Here is an 18,136-nt window from a genome sequence, read left to right as displayed (position 1 = left end):
TCAGGGACAAAAGTCAGGGCCACATCAGTGATTTAAAATAAAGTTCTTTAATAGTCTCCATTTAACTGGTTTATTTGCTGTTAATAAATTGGCAACACAAGGAGGGGCCAAGGGTCAGCTACCAGCCAGGCTCCTGTATCTGGGCTCAGGGGTGGGGCGGGGCCGGCACAGCTGCCCTGTGCCCCGTGAGCAAACAAAACCGGAGGAGCTAAAGGAAAATGAGGGGGCGTGGGGAGGGGCAGGCTTGGGGGAAGGCAGCATTCTCTGGTACCCCCCACCCCTGCCCAGGGCTCAGAAGCTTTCGCCTGGGTCTAAAGGCCAGGGACAGGGGAGGGCTTGGCTCACAGATTTAGGGGGTACCGATATCTTCCTCCCCATCCTGGGACTGACAGCCGAGAGACTGGGCAGGAGCTCAGACAGAGCTAATTTTAAAAGTCCTCTTATCTCCGGGTGGGCCAGGGCCCCAGGATTCTGAAGGAAGGGTGGGCATGGTGCTCCTGTCCTTATCATGGGGACTGTGAGGGAACTGAGGCTTCCACATGGCCTGGGGCCCTCAGGCCCAGTGGCCAAGGGCTTCCAGGACACTCTCTCCCACCAAGCCTGTACCTGAAGACCTGGGGCAGGCAGGGGGGGCAGGGGAGGGATGGAACAGGGCAGGGCGTGTGGCATCATCCCCACGCTCACCCACACCGGCCCAGCAGCCTCCCGAGGCCTGGCCCAAGGTCACTCCTCGGTGAAGTCCCTGTCTATGTCCATGTAGGGCTCCTCGATGTAGCTAACAAGGGCAGAGGGTGACTGGCGGTCTGGGTTCAACAGGATGGACACCGTCTCCTTCCAGTATGAGAAGCTGATGCAGGAGCTCTGGGCAAAGAGGGAGGGGCTGGGGGGTGCCTGGAAGACCCAGGTCGAGCCCGGCACCCCGCGGGGAGGGCCTTGGTAAGGGGAAAAAGAGCCACCTGCAGCACGGCCCAGGCAGGGACCACGCACCCTGGATGCCCCTCTGAAGGGCCCTGGGTCTGCGCGCCCACTGCCCACCCACCACTCACTCGGGGTGGGGCACTCACGTTCTCCAGGCAGGTGCTGTCCTTGTCCTTGTGCAGGTAATGCTGCTGCCAAAAGCGCAGCAGGTTGTGGAAGTTGTTGAGTAGGAAGCCGGGGTACTTCTTGCTGTGCTCCATCCGCTGCAGCAGCCGCAGGTACAGAGGCAGCCGCTCTTTCCGCCGGGCCAGCATCAGGATCACCAGGCTCGTGTTGAGGCAGCTGACGTTCTCCTGCAAGGCCGTGGACCAGCTGGGGTTAGGTACCCGCTGGTGAACCTGGGCAGCCACCGGGCAGGAGGAGAGGTGCCCGGGCCTGGGCCCTGCAGGGTCCTGGGAGTCCACGGGCCACCCGCTGAGCTGCGCCTGCACAGGCCTGAGACAGGACTGGGGGGAGGGAGCAGCAGCCGACGTCACCAGCGTCCTGCCTGAGCCCCTGCCTGCTCCCCACTCCCACCCGCCCCCGCCCTCGATGGCAACAGTATCTGTCCTCATCCGGATCGTGGCTGAGGCACCACTTCATGCAGGAGGTTCGATGCCCAGGCAGGGCGGGGTTCATGGGGGGGGGCAGTTATCTCACTTCAGAACTTTCATTCAGCACGAGACCGTGAGCTTCGGGAGGGCAGAGTGTCGGTCTGCACGTTACCGTACACGTCCTGCCCAGGCCCTTGCCTCAGCAAGCATTTGCTAGCTGACGGCACAAAAGAACCGCCGGAGCGAGGCACCAGCATCACTCCGATTTTAGAAAAGGGGTTTGAAGCCTGGAGAAGGAAAGGCTGCACAGCTACCTCGTGAGGGGCTGGCAGGCAGTCTCAGGCCCAGTTCCAGAGCCTGGCACGGGAGGGGCGAGGGTCATGGGACACTGGACTTGGAGCCAGCAGAACGCAGTGCACTCTTGACTGGGCCCTGCCGGAGTCTGTGACCTGAGGAGACCTGCCACCCCTCCCTAGGCCCCATGTGACTCCCCATAGCAAAGTCCTCAGAAGAGCTGGGTCGGGGCGGGGGGGGGGGGCACTTCTACAGTGAGGGTGGGAGACACAAGCCTGCTGGGCTCCCGGACGAGGAACACAGTTTCCAATCTGCCTTCCCTGTCACCCATCTGCCAAGGCTGCTCACCTGGGTCAGCGTCTGCACGTGGATGATGTTGATGAGGCGGAAGAGGAAGGACATCTGCGTTGGCACCTGGGATATGTAGGCGAGCAGGCGGCACTCGGACAGGACCTCGGCGACTGCGGAGGGAGGGGAGGTGAGCACCACAGGCTCAGGCCCAGTGGCCGGGCCGCCCCCACCTCTGGTTGAGCAACTCCCCCCTGCCCCCCAACAGTCGGAAGCTGGGGGCCCCTCACTGTCCAAGCAACTACAACAGCAGCTGGCTGCAGCAGGGACGGGTCATCTCCAGCTGTTCTGCCATCAGGCCAGGCCCGTGTTCTCCGCAGAGCTGCTGGCAGCTCCCGCCCAGAGCCGTGCTCGGGGGCAAGTCCCCCCCCAGCCCTCCCCGCCCGGCTCGGGACCCCGGCTGTGTCACACTCCACAGTTTCCTTGACAGGAAGACGGATGACGATAAATTAAGAAAAACAATGAAAGAGTTCAAATCATCTCCCAGAGCCCTTAATGAGACTGCTTCCCCACACCAGCTCTCAGGCCAGTCAGGCCACTGTTGGGGTCACAGTGCCACACGCTCTGCTCCTTCCGCTAGTGTCCAGGCAACCCGCTCTCCACACTACTGGGAGGTGGGGCCACAGCTGCAGGTCCCCAATCTGCGTGGCTGTTCCCCTGAAACAGACCCTCTGGGGCAGACAAAGGAGGCAAATGGCTAAATTACTAAATGACCATGATACTGCTTACTGTCAATGACACTGTGACAAAGGGCAAGTGTCTAACTTAATGGGGGGGGGGTCACAAACCCTTGTGAGAATCTGCTGGATGCCACAGACCCTCTCCCATGGCCAAGAGCACACGTGTGCACACAGACACGGACGGGCGCGAGCACTCCAGGGAGCTCAGACGCCCCCCGCGCCACAGTGCCCCCCCGCGCCACACCGCACAGGAGACAGCAGAGAACAGGGCTGAGCTGGCCCAGCAATCCCAGCCCAGAAGACGAAGGCGCTTTTCTGGTTTGTTTTTTGCCTTTTGCTGGCAACAACAGTGTTTTTACTTTATTAAAATGTACATTCTCACTAAAGGAAGCATGAACAGCAGAGAGGAGTCAAACCACCTGCAGAGCCGCCACCCTGGAGCCAGCCACGTGGCCGGCCGGTGTGGCTCCTCAGTCTTTCTCATCTCCTTGCTGGGGGCCGGGTTCCGACGCCAGCGCTGTCACACTGCACTGACTCACCTTGGCAGCCTTCTCCTTCCTTACCTTTCATGTCCACCTGGTTTTCAAATCGGTCTAGTGACAGAGTGACACAGCGCACCAGCATGTTGGAGTCCACCAGGGAGCTGTTAATCTGCTTCAGGAACACCTGGAACTGCAGCAGAGAGTGAGCTCACGGGGGCCGCGGGCTGCAGGCCTGGGACAGCTGTGGCCCAGGGCAGGCAGTCACTCTAAGGGGCACTGAGGCCCCCCACCCCCCAGCCCTGCCGCTTCGCAATAGAAGACGAAGGCTCAGACAGGCTGAGCGAACTGCTCTCACCGCCCAGCAAAACCACCAGGAGCTCAGCCCAGACCTTCTCACACTCTGTCCAGTGGTTTTACTCGGAAGGGTGCTGGACTCCTCTAATTTTTATTTCAACTAGTGTGAGTTACGTTTCTGTCGTGCACACCCCTGGGAGCCCAATATGCCAGGCTCAGTCCCGGCCTCCAGGGGCTCCCGCCACGGCACCCACCACACAGCCTCACTCCCGGCTCACAAGCAGTGCAGGTTTTCATCCCTGTATTCCTAGGGTCTAGCACAGTGCCCAGCACACAGTAGGTCCTAATGAAAGCCTGCTGACTGCCCAGTGACTCCCCAGTATTCTCCAGTGTAAAACCTGCACAAGACTGGCAGACTGGGGCTCCACGATAACTTTTAGACAATCCAGCACACTCCATGGAGCCCAGGGTTAACTTTACCTTTGCATCAGTGTTGATATATTTATTGAATCTCTTGAATGCATCGACATTGAACTTCATCAGCTCCCCTAGGAGGTCGAAGTAACTCTGAAGCACATCCCTTGACTTGCACTCGCTGTCCACAATGCAGTACAGGATGTGCTGGGGGTGAGGAGGGGACGGGGTGAGGTGTGAATGTGGCTGCTCCCTGCCTGCCTCCCACCAGGGCCTGGCACGGAGTTGGACCACACATTTGACCTGAGCAAGCATCCAGGTCGGTGGAACCTGCAACCCTCTCTAGATTCTTATCTGAGGATACGGGTGGCTCTAAGGACAGGGCCAGGCCCAACTAACCCCACCAGGAAGGGAAGCGGGCTGGGTGCACAGCACAACCTCGCTTGATTGCCCAGGGCTCAGAGCTGAAGCCTCTGAGCTGCTCTGTGGTCACCGAGATGCCCGAGGCTCTCCAGGCCTAACAGCGGCCACTGCCCATGCACTGAAGCCATGTGAGGACAGGAAGGACAGAGTTTAAGGGCAAAGGACACATTCTGACCCTATGGGTTTGCCTTTGTGTTTATGAATAAACTTGTTAAAGTTTACACCAAAGTCAATTTTTATCAAGAATATAAAGCCAATTTAATTCCTTGAAAAACTTTTCTATGACAGTTAAACTGTTTCCAATATTTTTCATTTTCTTGAAGTTACATTGATTTGGATCAATTCTTTCCCATATAAATTTTACAATGATTCATGGGTTAATTTCTTATCCATATCAAATTTAAAAAAAAAAATCAATGAATACTTTGGCCATTTTGCTCCCCACTTTTGTAAATTTTGCTATTTCTGAAGGCCATTATTCAATAAAGGAAAATTAACTTTTAGTCAGTATCAGAATATCCTCAGGGTCAAAAGGCCTTGCTGTGTAACTCTAGACTCTTCCGTCCTGCACGGCCACTCCCTAAGCCCCTCAGTCACCCCTTAAGCACCACGGGGAACCCACAGCTGGAAACTGCAGGGCCAACACGAGGGCAATCTGCAGCGGCACTGAAACATCTCCAGACGTGGTCTGCTCCTGAGGACTGTTCAGGGCTCAGGGCAGGACAGCAGCACACGGGGCTGCGGGGAGATGGACACCCAACACCCCGGCTCCTCCAGGCCGTACCTCCAGAAGGCCTCGCTTCAGCAGGAACATCTGGTCTGCGTAGGAGGTGGTCCCTCGCAGGAAACTCTCCACAGCCCGGGCTTGCCAAAACCTACAACCCAAATGTTGACCCCTGGCCCAGGTGGCTAAGGCTGCCCTCTTCCGGCCCATGTTCAATTCCCCAAGTGGTTGGGAGATGTTTGCTGCCTTTTCATTTATTCCACAGACATTTCCTGTACGGATGCCAAGCATGGGGCCTCATCCTAGGCCTTGGGGACGCAGCAGTGAGCAAGAGAATCCCCACCCTCATGGAGCTGACAGCTCAATGGGGAACTGACACCTGTGTGGCTCTGTCTAGAAGGGGGTATGTGGCAGAGGAGGTGGCATCTAGGGTCAAAGGGCTGGCTCCGGAGAGTCCCATGTGAAAACACTCTAGGCTGTGCCCTTTCAGAATTCCTCAGGGAATTGAGGGGCTGGGGACTTGTGAAAAAAGCTGACATATGTGTGCACAGGCCACGGAGTTCACATGTGATGGGATGGCCTAGAGAAGAGGGGGCTGCTGTTGACAGAGTGGCCCAGAGGGCGGAAGTAACAAGGGCTCACGTGGGCACAGAGCCTCCTGACAGCTCCCACCTGGCCCTGGCAGGTTTCCTCCTGCCTGCAGCCTTCGAGACTTATCCCAGGTGAGTCTGAGGAACTCTGAGAAGGCCTCCCCGCCCACGCCTACCCCGCCAGCCCCCAACAGGGGAAGGGCTTTCCTTTGCTCCCACAGCTCCTGGGGCTCCATTCCTCGCCATAAGGCACTGAAACAGGTTTCTTTCCATGCGTGTTTCCCACAACCCCAGGGAATTCCACGTGGCAGGTCCCGTGTCCCAGTTCTCCACCTGCCCGGCGCCAGCACAGAGCAGGTGCTGGCGAATCCGGGTCCCGGAGACCCCGTGGCAGCTCACACGTACCTGCCGAGTCAACACAAGGGAAAGGCGGCGGTCAAACCCCTTCTCCCCAGCAGTAAGCGCACCTCAGGGGTGGACACTGGTGACTAAAGCAGGTATTTCTAACCACTCGAGAAACACCTAGCTCCTCAGAAGTGGCAGGTACCTGTCCCCAGACCCACCTGAAAGATGACTCGGCTGGCTCCTTCTTCATGACCTGCAGCAGCCGGGTTAGTAAGCCTCTCTTCCCATCACACACCAAACTCCTGAAACAAAAAAGACAGGGACAGATCTGAGAGGCCGACAGGAGCCTTGGGGCTGAGTCACTCAGCTGGCTTAGGTGGGTGAGAAAACATGGGGACATTTGCAAGCCTCCAGGATGCCTTCCTGCTCCACCTGGGTCCAGCACACCCTGCAGTCACAGAACTGAACAGTCCAGCGCACTCCCGCTGCCTCTCTGCCAGAAACACACCCACGGTCAGACAGGGCTCAGGACTGCTGGGGGAGGTTATTTATGTGAAAAGTGGGTTTGAAACGCGTCATGACAGTCTGCCAGAGGGGGCACAGTCTGTGCCAACAGGGTGGGGCCCAGGGTACTCCGTGCCTGAGGTTCAGTTCCAGCTGGGCCTTGGGCAAGTCCCCGAGCCTCCAGGCCTCCGCTTCCCGGTCCGTGAAGCAAAGGCAGCAGATGAGGAAATGACTCAGACTGCACCAGGGGGGAAGGAGACGGCCAGGCAGACAGGCTCTGGGCCCTTAAACCCCCTGCTCAAGCAGAGCAGCTCTACTTTTGTCCTCTATAGACATCGAGGCAGGACTGTGTATAATTTCGTTTGAAGGAAGAGTTCTGCTGCCTTAAAATAAAAAAGGCTGGGAAAGTACGGCTCCTGTTGCTGTATAAATTCCACCCTATTCTGGCTCCTGTGAGCCTGTCACCTCATTGTCCTGCTCCGGAAGACGAGCAAACATAGCCCAGGTAGCTGTACTTAACTCCTGGCACAGGGTGAGGGGCTTACACGCCTGCCTTGCTTGGCTACGGCTGCCACCAGGCAAGAAAGGAGCACATCAGCCAAAGTGCTGTGTGCAGGTGACAGGAGGAGGGGGCCAGAGCACAGACGACCTTTGGCAGGTGACCTGAGTCTCTGCTCCCTCTTCTGTAAAGTAGAGGTGATGATGGCACTTCCCTCCCAGGGCTGCTATGACACTCCAAGAAAATGCAAGTGACATGAGCACAGTGCCTGGCACACAGGAGCCTTCGGGACATTATAGCTACATGTGAGTGACAAAGGACAAGCAGGCAGGGCACAGGGGCTCACGCCTGTAATCCTAGCACTCAGGGAGGCTGAGGTGGGCAGATCGTTTAAGATCAGTCTGAGCAAGAGCGAGACCCCGTCTCTACTAAAAAAATAGAAAGAAATTAGCCAGACAACTAAAAATATATGTAGAAATAATTAGCCGGCCATGGTGGCGCATGCTTGTAGTCCCAGCTACTAGGGAGACTGAAGCAGGAGGATCGCTTAAGCCCAGGAGTTTGAGGTTGCTGTGAGCTAGGCTGATGCCACGGTACTCTAGCATGGGCAACAGAGTGAGACTCTGTCTCAAAAAAAAAAAAAAAAAAAAAGGGAGAGAAAGGACAAGCACACACACCTGTGTGCACCCATCTGGGAGCCCCAGGCACCAGGGGGGCCAAAGCTGCACCCCACCATACTCACCTGTCGGTGTTGAGGACGGCTTCCACCTCGGGGATGTTGGCCTTGAGAGAGATGGCACTGAGTTCGTTCAGCTCCTGGTTGTTGAGGAGCAGGTACTTGTTCCTGAAAAAAATGGATTGCAGGAGATAAAAGGATAGGAAGTGGGGCTGCCAGGTCAGTACTGGGCTAACACAGGGAGTCTCTTGCCCATCTCCTGCGGAGAGAAAGAATCTGAGAATCCATCAGGCACCTTCCCCTGTACCTCTCACCCGAGCCATCATCTGCAGGAGGAAACTTCCAGGCTACGAAATCTCTCTCTTCCCCAAGCCCCATGTCCCTGCCTGCCACATTCACTAACGAGGCGCCTGCCCTGGGCATCTCCGGGCTTTCCTTTGGCCACCTGAACATTTCTGTCTGCTGTCTCCAAGGCACCTGCCCTCAACATGTCCAATCATACTCGTTGTTCTACCCAAGCCTGGCCCTGTTGCTGCAGTGCCACCAGCTGCCACAGTCACAAAAGCAGACGCCTGGTCAGCTGTGACACTCCCTCCCCCACTTGCCATCCCGGTTTGCCGTTGCTGGGTCCTGTGCTCCCAGGTCACCAGCTCCCTAAATGGTCTCCCACAGGAACTGAGTCCTCACACAGCACCCAGAACGATCTTCACAAACAGGACTCTGATCCTGCCACTCCAGCTGGAAACGACCCCACAGCTTCCCACTGCTTTTAGAACACAGATGCCTTTTTTTTTAGTTGAGACAGAGTTGCTCTGTTACCCCAGGGTAGAGTGAGATGGCATCATCATAGCTCACTGTAACCTCAAATTCCTGGGCTCAAGCAATCCTGCCTAAGCCTACCAAGTAGCTGGAACTATAGGCGCACACCACCACACCTGGCTAATTTTTTCCTTTTTTTTTTTTTTTTTTTTTAGTAGAGACGGGATCTTGCTCTTGCTCAGGCTGGTCTCAAACTCCTGAGCTCAAGGAGTCCTTCTGCCTCTGCCTCGGCCTCCCGGAGTGCTAGGATTACAGGCGTGAGCCACCATGACCGGCCCATAGATGCTACTTGACTTACGAGGACCTCATGTCCTGATAAACCTGTTAAGTTGAAAATATAGTTTAAATTGAAAACGTGTTTAATACACCTAACCTAACGAACATTTGACTTAGCCTAGCCTACCTTGAACGTGCCTGAAACCCATTAGCCTACAGTCGGGCACAATCATCTGGCAAACAGCACACCACGGCCGTCCGCCCTCGTAACGACAACTGCGCGGCCGACTAGGCGCTGCAGCTCGTCGCCAGCACTGCGAGGGTGTCACACTGCATGTCACAGCCCAGGTACACATCACCATTCAAAATCCTACTTCTGCACCACTGTCAGGTTGAAAAATCGTTAAGTCAAACCATCCTAAGTCAGGGACCGTCTATACGGACATTCCAGGCTGTGAACGCATGCCCTGTGCAGCCTTGCCCTGAGCTGAGCCCACCTCACTCCGTCATCTGGCCATACTGGCTTTCCCTCCTCCAGCGCCTTCTGCACGTGCCAGGGCTTCTGGCCAGAACACTCGCCCTCTCACGCTGCCTGTCCACCCAACTTACTCCTATGAACCGACCCTTCAGGCCTCAGCTGACAAGTCACTCCTGCAGGGCAGAGTTCCTGAGCACCCCTGGCCAGTTGTGGACACCCTGTCAAATGCCTTCTCACACCTCACGCTGATGTCCTCTAACAGACTCTGCTCCTTTCCTCCTCAGTGCCACCTCCATTTGTCACCATACGCTCAGTGGTGGAATCCTCTGATGCATGGCTGTCCCCACGCCATGCTGTGCCCTTCCTGAGAGCGAGGGCCATGGTGATTTTCATCATCACTGTCTCCCCAGGGCCTGGCCCACAGAAATGCTCAGATTTAACAGTCTGATGAAAGTTGGGGACCCACCTCCTCTGGAAAAAGTGTTCTTTCATGACCTATTGGTGCTATTTTCCGGGAAGTTCACGTACTTCTGGGAGCCTTTCCACTGCTTTTTGTCAGGGAACCTCTCACAGAGGGTGGTCACGCATGATAGAGGTAAGTTGGAAAGCAGAGGCCCCTGGGGCCACACTTGTCCGCAGGTGCGTCCTGTTAGCTCATGCGATGTTTTAAGAGAATTTAAACTGACATTTAAAAATCGGGACCTTTCACATAAATCTTCATTTCTGGTTTTCCCTGGGAGAAAAAAATCAGAAGCTACGTAACAGTGGGCCCAGTTTCCTGTACACCCACAGCTCAGTGGGGCTGAGCGGCGGCGGCCTGGGCCTGCTGTTCCGGCTCACTACGGTCCCTTCCCTAGCAATTCGTTCCCCCAGTGCCAACGCCAAGTGTCAGCTGGTCACCCGTCCCCTGCACAGCTTTCCTCATAGCAGACAATGTACACTTTCCTGTACACTCCTCACTAAAGGCTGAGAAATAAAAAATGAGAGGGCAGAGTGGATTTCAAAAACAAAACAAAACAAAACAGGGAGAGCGCGTCTCCCTGTGGAGGTGAAGAATCCCCGCCTGTGCGGTAAGTACGCAGCCGGCCTTGCCTGAGGTTCCTGCCGGCCCCTGGGAACAGCCGAGCCTCCACTCCTGCTTCAGAGGACAGCGAGAGATGTGGCGATTCCAGGGGTGATCGGGGCCAATCACTCTGTGCCGGTTTTCCACGGCGGCCGGGAGGCTAGGAAAAGCTTGGCACGGTGCCGGGCACAAAGGAAGGGCCAGACAATCGGCAGCTCCTATTGCAGTGTCACGAAGTGCAGTCACACCTGCTAACACTGAGGGGACAGTGGGCTTTCAGCAGCTCCACGTCTTCCTCTTGAGCTGAGGTCAGTGACCAGGCAAGGAAAGAGAGGACTCTGGGTGACAGCCCAACAACTCTCCACGCAGGGACGTGCTTGTACTTACTCGTGGTGGTCGCTGAAGCTCTGGAGAAGCCTCAAAAACTGTATCTTCAAGGTGATGTCCTAAAACACATGTGTATCCTCCATGTTAAAATCACAGAATCAATGTTCCCATATGAAACAAGGCAGACAGCCTGGAGACAGCCTGCTTCTCTGAGCTCATGCACAGTGAGGACTTTTCTTTGGTCAGAAATCCATCTGTTGACTTCCACATTCTGGCCAACAACAGATTAAGCTAATGTGGACCCTTCCTGCTAAAAATACCCAAGCATACTGGATAAAAAATAATCAAAATTCTTTCAAATGTGTAAGTTTGTAAGAAAGAAAGGGAAGTATGCAGGAATGAGAAACGAAGAAAGGACTGAGTAGGGAGCAGTGAGCCTGGCAGCTGACGCTCGGAGCTGTGGGTGTGTGGAGCAGTGGAAACGAGACTTGGTCACACCAGGGCTTGGGTTGTAATGTCCTGCAGAACCCCACGGAGCCCTGGGCCTGCATGTGCCTGGTGAAAGAAGGGTTTGAAAGACCCAACCTACTGGCCCAGGGAGCTGGCTTCAAGAAGCCTGGCTTTCCCAGGGCACTGCTGGCAGCTGGAGGGGAGGCTCCCAGGAGCAGCAGAAACCCTGGGCTCACACTGCCAGAGCAGCAGGGCCAAGACGTTGAACATGGAAACTGGCCCTGGGACATCTGTACCCTTGAAGTACCTGCCAGACAAAAGCAAAAGTGCCCTGTAGAAGTGCTTCCAGGGCTAAGGCTACACAGGTGTCCAAAAAAGAAAACAAGCCCCCCTGAAGGTGGCCTCTCCATAAACATCACAAAACACGAGGCAACAGAGTGTCTGAAGTCCCAAACACAAGCATTAGTACCCATGAGCAAATGAAAGAGACCATAAGAAAGTATGTTACAAATGGTTAAAGAAATAACACACAACAGAAAGACGACATCAACTTAAGGAACAAAGACTAAGGAGTTTTTCAGCAGAGCCAGACAGAATGTCTAGAAATGTAAAATGTATTCACTTGAAATTAAAAACTTAAAATGGAGCTGGGTACGGTGCCCTATGTTTGTAATCTCAGCTACTCGGGAGGCTAAGGCAGGAGGATTGCTTAAGCCCAAGAGCTCAAGGCTGCCTTAAGCTATGATGGTGCCACTGCACTCCAGCCTGGGCAACAGAGTGAGACCTCATCTCTTAAAACAAAAAAACAACAAGAAGAAGAGGCCAGGCGTGATGGTTCACACCTGTGATCCCAGCACTTTGGGAGGCTGAGGTGGGAGGATCTCTCGAGGCCAGGAGTTTGAGACCAGCCTGGGCAACATTGCAAGATGCCGTCTATACAAGAAACAAACAAACAAAAAACAAAAACAAAAACTCAGATGGTTGTACTGAAAGGCAAATCTGATAAGGTCAAAGGGAAGATGGAAAGAGGAAGGCAGGGCACTGAGCAAAGTGCCCAGAGGGCAGCGCAGAGGCCAGGAGCCCTGGTGCTTTCCCGCTCACGCTGGTGGACGGGCCTCTGACAGGCCGGGGAGGCTGGAGGGCACAGGAATATTTTCCTCCTTTTGCAAGAAAAGAAAAGCTCAGAGATTCAGTGACTTATTCAAGCTCTCCCAACAGGCTGAGTGGCATGAGGCCTTCTGACGCCCAGTTCAGAGCTCTCTCTAGGGCACTGTGAAAGACACAAGGTAGAGGCGAGTCCTTGGCCTCAAAAAACTGAAGCATCCCAAAGCACTTTTTTGATGCAGACCCTCTGTAGTGTGTGGTTCTAGGAGGCAAATCTAGCATTAGTGGATGTAAATTATAAAGGGATAGAACAACAAATAAGGAAAAAAACTTGCTGCTAGCTAATGGTGGCCCTGCCTATAGGAAAGCAAGATCCTCATTCCCAGAGGTGTACAAGGGGTGTATGACTTTTTTTTTTTTTTAAGAGACATGGTCTTGCTCTGACACCCAGGCTAAAGTACAGTGGTATGACCATAGCTCAAACTACATAGCCTCAAACTCATGGGCTCTAGCAATCCTCCCACCTCAGCCTCCCAAGTAGCTGGGACTACAGGTGCACACCACCACACCAGGCTGATTTTTAAATTTTCTTTTGTAGAGATGGGGTAATCCTAAACGGGATTTTTGCATAGGGAGTTTAGCATAGGGTTGGCTCAGACCCTCCCCCAAAGTAGCTTCCAATTAGGGATTATAAAATATGACTTTTAGTTTCTGCTCTACTCTCAAAGAACAAGAGGTCAAAGCGTCAGCAGCAGGTCTTGAAACAACTACTCCTAGCAAGTCAAGCCCCATCTGTCCCCAGGTTCCCCTGCTTACCGGGCTACAGTCACAATTCTGGTTGTGACCGTGCAGAACAAGGGCAGACGCTGAGTGCTTCCTCCAAATCAGCTTGTCAAACAAATTATTGAGTCCCGGGATCAGCTTGAACTCTGCGATCATTCTGTGAACCTGGATGGGGAAGGAAGGGAAAGGCATTGAGACGAAAGTGCCTGGAAGATCTAGCAAAGCCTCATGCTCAGGGACGAAGAAAGCAACAGTTGACACGGAGTGTTGAGGCTTAAAGAAAACATCCATACACACCCTACGCCCCACTACTCCACACAAATACACTTTTTAACTTTGCTCATTAATGCTCACAAAAATCCTACAAGTCATAATGTATGGTAGGTCCTATCTTAGGAACATGAGTTTTAGATTCAGATAGCCCTGGGTTAGACTCCTAGCTCCACCATGTGCAAACTTTGCAACCTTAAGCAAGTTTCTTAAGCTTTGTTTCCCTGTTACATCATTAAAATGAAAATATACCTCATACTTTACACTGGGATAAATTTCAACTGGAAGCAAGATGCAATTATTAAAAGCTGAAACTCTAAGATCTCCTAGAAAAAGCTATGCAAAGACTTTAAAAAAATGATCTAAGCTGGTAAAGCCTTTCTGAAAGATTATACTAAGCCTAGAAGCTAAAAAAGAAGATTTTTGATTTTGCCAAATAAACCTTTTAAAACTGAGCATGGCAAAACTCACAATAAACAAAGTCACAAGTGACATATGATAAATGAAGAACATATATCGGCAACTCATGCCATAGGCAAAGAGCTAATTTCCTCTATGGGGCGTCCTATACATCTCTGAAACAAAAAAATCAACCCTACAGAAAAAAAACAGACAAAGGCTGTAGAAAGTAAAACAGAAAAGGCTCTTAAATATATGAAAATAGCTCAACTTCACTTATGATATTAAGAAAAAGTCAAATCCCAACCAATTTTTCACTTTTTTAGATTGGCAAAGATGGCAAAGTTTTCTAAGTACCGTGTTGGAGAGTGACCTGGGCACCAAGCACATCACACAGGCTGGAGGGGTGCATCCTGGTGCTCCAGGGAGGACACTTCCACAGTATCTCCAAAAATGACAAATCCACATTCCCTTTGACCAGAAATTCCACTTTTAGGAATTTATTCTCAGAGAGACCCATATAAATACTAAATGGCATACATTTACAATACTACTCAAAGCAGCATTATTTATAACACCAAAAAAATAGACATAACCTACACTTCCACTGAGGATTAGTTATATAAATTAGAGTATATCCACTCAAAGGGATACAAGGCATCAGTAAAAAAAAAAAAAGTCTTTTCATGTAGTGAATTGAATAATCATTAAGATATAATAAGAAAATGTATACATGCTGTATTACTGATTATATAAAAAAGGAATATATTTGCTTTTATAAGCATAAAATGTCTCTAGAAGGATACACTAATAACTGATAAAATTAGTTGCTTCATGTAAGAATGTTGAGAATCAGAGGAGAGAGAGGCTTCGCTGGCACTAATTTACTAATATATCTTTTAAAATAGAAAAGATGTTAGTATGTTTCTTGTATAGATGGCCCACTATGGGGCCAACCACAGTGGCTCACACCTGTAATCTCAGCACTTTGGGAGGCCGAGGTGGGAGGTTTGCTTGAGGCCAGGAGTTCAAGACCTGCCTGGGCAACATAGTGAGACCCTGTCTCTACAAAATTAAAAAATCAGCTGGGCATGGTGGTGCGCACCTGTAGTCCCAGCTACTTGGGAGGCTGAGGTGGGAGGATTGCTAGAGCCTAGAAGTATGGGGCTAGAAGTGTGTGCCAGTGCTTGGCACACCATAGGAACTCTGTAGCTGCTGACTGTGCAAATGAGAATGTGCTAGTAAAACACCAGTTCTCGGTGGGGCAGGAATTCAAGGCCACTTAAGGTTCATTTCCAAGGAAGCAGCACTGTAATCCCACAGATTATCTAAAGACCACAATGTCTCATAGCAACTTGGCAAGAGGAAGGCTCAGGGAACAGGGAACTGTTGTGAGGGGACAGAAAGAGGAGGCAGGGCAGCAGGGTCCAAATCCTGGCTCTGCCCAGGCCTGGCCAGCGAGAGCACGGCCCATTCTGTACCCTGGTTTTCTCAAGCATCAGGTGCAGGGAAGGGGGTCACCACCTGCTGTGTATCTTACCAAACACCTGAAAATCCAAATATGAATGACTGTGAAAGTACCTCTAAAAAAACTCAACACATGGAAGCTGTCCCTACTGCTGTTATTTTTTTTTTTTTTTTAATAACAAACATGGTCCATATTGAACGAAGGGATGTCAGCATGGGACCTCACCCAGTGTCTTGGTTTTAAATACCAACGATTTGCTGAGGACTCTCAAAGTGACACCTCCAGCCCTGAGCCTGCCCCTCTACTCCTCACCACCAGTCTTGAGCATCTCAACAAATGGCAAATCCACTCCCTTACGTGCTTAGGCCCAAAACCTTGGGAGTCATCCTTAACTCCTCTCTCTCTCTTATGTCTACAGTCAAACCATCCACAAATCTCATCTGCTCTACTTTCAGGATGTATCCAGAATGCAACTGCTTCCCACCACTTCCACCACCACATGCCAGTCCTAGCTACTATCATCTCTCAGCTCCATGACAAGGGCCCCTAATGGTCTCCGCACGTCCATCCTTGCTCTCCAGACTTTCGGACAGCAGCCAGAGGGATGACTTCCCACTTTGCTGTGAGTAAAACCAAAGTCTTTCAAATGGCCTCTGACAGCTAGATGGGATCTGGCCCCTGCGAGCCCTCAGCCCTCCTCTCCTCACTGCCTGTTCCAGTCCACGCAGCCCAGCCTCTTCACTACTCTGTCCCAACGCCAGGCGCACTCCCACCACAGGGGCACTGCTCCCTCTACCTGGTGGGCTGCCTCGCATTGCAGCACGTCTGGCTCCCTCACTTTCTTCGGACATTTTCGTGCCAAATATCATCTTTTCAGTGAGTCTTTTCTGGCTCTTTTGTAAAACTGTTCATTTGTAAAATGCAGATAACTGCCCCTCTGTCATCCAGAGGAGTTGTGACAGTCCAGTGTGACTCGGAAGGACTGCTGAGCTCCCAGTCTGTCCTCCCTGGAAGTCCCTCCTCCCACCACGCCTGGTTTCCTCCCTAGGACAGTAACACAGTCAGCAGGAGGGGCCATCTCTCACGTCTTGAGGAGTGCTGTCTTCTTTCTCCCACTGCAGGTTAGGGGACCTTGCTCCTCCCTCCTGGAACTGTTTCACGGCTCAAGGAACCCCAGCACATCTGGATTTGCCCAGCTTTTGAAAGTGGACACAGCTCTGGGCACTGCCCTGCCACCCTAAGCCTGCATCAGACTGGCAACTCCTCCTGCACATCCGCACGGCCAGTCTTGCTGGGAATCAGCCCCTTGTTCTTCACATTGCCGCGGCAGGCTGCCTGCTCCCCCCGTGCACCACCGCTGTCTAGAACCACTGCTCACAGCAAGGGAGAGTAGAAAGACTCAGCTCTAGAATCAGCCTGGTTTCCTTATACGTGAAATAGGAAAAAGGAAACCCACCCCTACACTTTGCTGGGCTAGAACGAGAGCCATTCCAAGAGAAGGCCCAATGGAGCACCCGGAAGCTCTGCTCCTGGCTCCCCCTGTCCCGAGACATTGGAGAGGGGCCCACCTGGTTTCGCTGACGCCCCATCAGCAGCACGCAGAGGACATAGAGCACTTCCAGTTTGTACATGATCTCGTGCATAATCTTCATGGACTGGGGCAGCTGGGTCCTAGTTGAAGCGTGAGGCAGACCACTCTCTTCTGAAGCCCCTGGAGGAGGGAACACGATGGAGGCTGACACAGCAGCCACCAGGAGAGAAGTCTGAGTCACAGCTTGTGAGGAAACATATTTCTGCCCATCAAACCTGTTGTCAACAGACTTGAGGTAACAGTGCCATTAGGCTGGGCCCTGAGCCTGCGACACAGACTCGGAAAGCTGTAAAACTCCCTCCAAACCCCCAGGAGCCAGGCAAGCTTAGAAACCCACTTCAACATAAAGTAAAACTGTTCTGACACAGCCAGCACAGTAACATAATCCATGCCCTCCCCACTTACTCCTTTCTCCTACCACCAGCCAGACTCCAGGGAGTGCCCAGACAGACGTCTGACAGCAAACTGTGTGAACTCTCTTCAGGTCACAAATGACTCTGATTACCTGGTTATCCTGCCTAGATTCCATGAGGGGACACTGTGGAAAGCCTGAGAGGGATCCTTTTTGAAGAATTTTCCTCCAGTTTTCAAAGAAGAGCCTAAAGTTTTCTAAGGTTCAACTTCCAAAGCAGACTGGGTGTCACGACTGACACTAGTGATGCAGACGAACGCAGCATCTATTAGCAGCTCTTCGTCTTACCCAGTCTCATGATCACTAACAGCAGCAGGTAAGTAACATTTATGGGACACTTGAGGTGTGTCAGGCATCGTACTTTGAGCTGTATGTAACCCATCTCCTTTACCACCTAGTTAATGAAAAAGTCCCTGTGGGCCACTCAGGCCACAGTAAAGTGTGCTCCTGGGAAGGCAGGAGAGCAAAGCGATGACGACTGAGGGCTCTGGAATGAAGACTTGCTGGCTGTGTGACCCTGGGCTAGTCCCCTCCTCACTAGGCCTTAGACTGCTCTCTGCTACTGCAGTGGATGGCCAGGGTTACAGGTCACGGAGAATACTGAATGGGACACAAGGAAAGCCCAGCACTGGAGACTCAGGATGCCTCAATCGCTACTAGGTCCCTATTATTTTAAGAGGGGACTGGTCAGAATCAGGAGCGTGACTTCTCCTCAAGCTTCCTCATCTTTGAGGTGGAAGGATGAGTCAGCAGCTGTAAGGTCCTCTCAAGCTCCTACTGGAACTGTTTACCTAGAGGCCTTTTGCAAAGGAACAGAAGAACCATGTGGTACAGAGGAGTGGTGATCAGATACACGCAGGTAAGGCCTGCCCAGAAGACATGGTGACTTCTGTAGGGTATCATGACGTAAGAACCTAACTTATTCCACCCTACAGACTTGGAACTATCTTTTTCCAGCCATGCCATGTCACG

The 18,136-nt window shown here is 52.6% G+C and overlaps 1 protein-coding gene across 5 annotated transcripts in view; it reads right to left on the bottom strand.

Moving 5' to 3' along the window:
- Positions 1 to 28: 28 nt before the first annotated feature.
- The window catches only part of LOC123622408 (transient receptor potential cation channel subfamily C member 4 associated protein), a 75,016-nt gene continuing 56,908 nt past the window's right edge, over positions 29 to 18,136 (bottom strand). For 2 of the 5 annotated variants that reach the window (XM_045528742.1, XM_045528747.1), the window contains 11 exons: positions 16,730 to 16,896; positions 13,058 to 13,189; positions 10,748 to 10,806; positions 7,851 to 7,952; positions 6,324 to 6,407; positions 5,231 to 5,321; positions 4,090 to 4,230; positions 3,397 to 3,505; positions 2,154 to 2,266; positions 1,065 to 1,271; positions 29 to 891 (listed from right to left, as the gene is read on the bottom strand). In XM_045528742.1, the coding sequence (XP_045384698.1) occupies positions 724 to 891; positions 1,065 to 1,271; positions 2,154 to 2,266; positions 3,397 to 3,505; positions 4,090 to 4,230; positions 5,231 to 5,321; positions 6,324 to 6,407; positions 7,851 to 7,952; positions 10,748 to 10,806; positions 13,058 to 13,189; positions 16,730 to 16,896 (1,373 nt within the window). In that variant the 3' untranslated portion in view covers positions 29 to 723. The remainder of the gene's footprint in view (positions 892 to 1,064; positions 1,272 to 2,153; positions 2,267 to 3,396; positions 3,506 to 4,089; positions 4,231 to 5,230; positions 5,322 to 6,323; positions 6,408 to 7,850; positions 7,953 to 10,747; positions 10,807 to 13,057; positions 13,190 to 16,729; positions 16,897 to 18,136) is intronic. The other 3 variants (XM_045528745.1, XM_045528743.1, XM_045528746.1) reach the window with 3 other exon arrangements.

The sequence above is a fragment of the Lemur catta genome, chromosome 17, assembly GCF_020740605.2.
Source record: "Lemur catta isolate mLemCat1 chromosome 17, mLemCat1.pri, whole genome shotgun sequence".
Classification (NCBI taxonomy): Eukaryota; Metazoa; Chordata; class Mammalia; order Primates; family Lemuridae; genus Lemur; species Lemur catta.
This window is presented reverse-complemented; position numbering and strand designations above follow the sequence as displayed.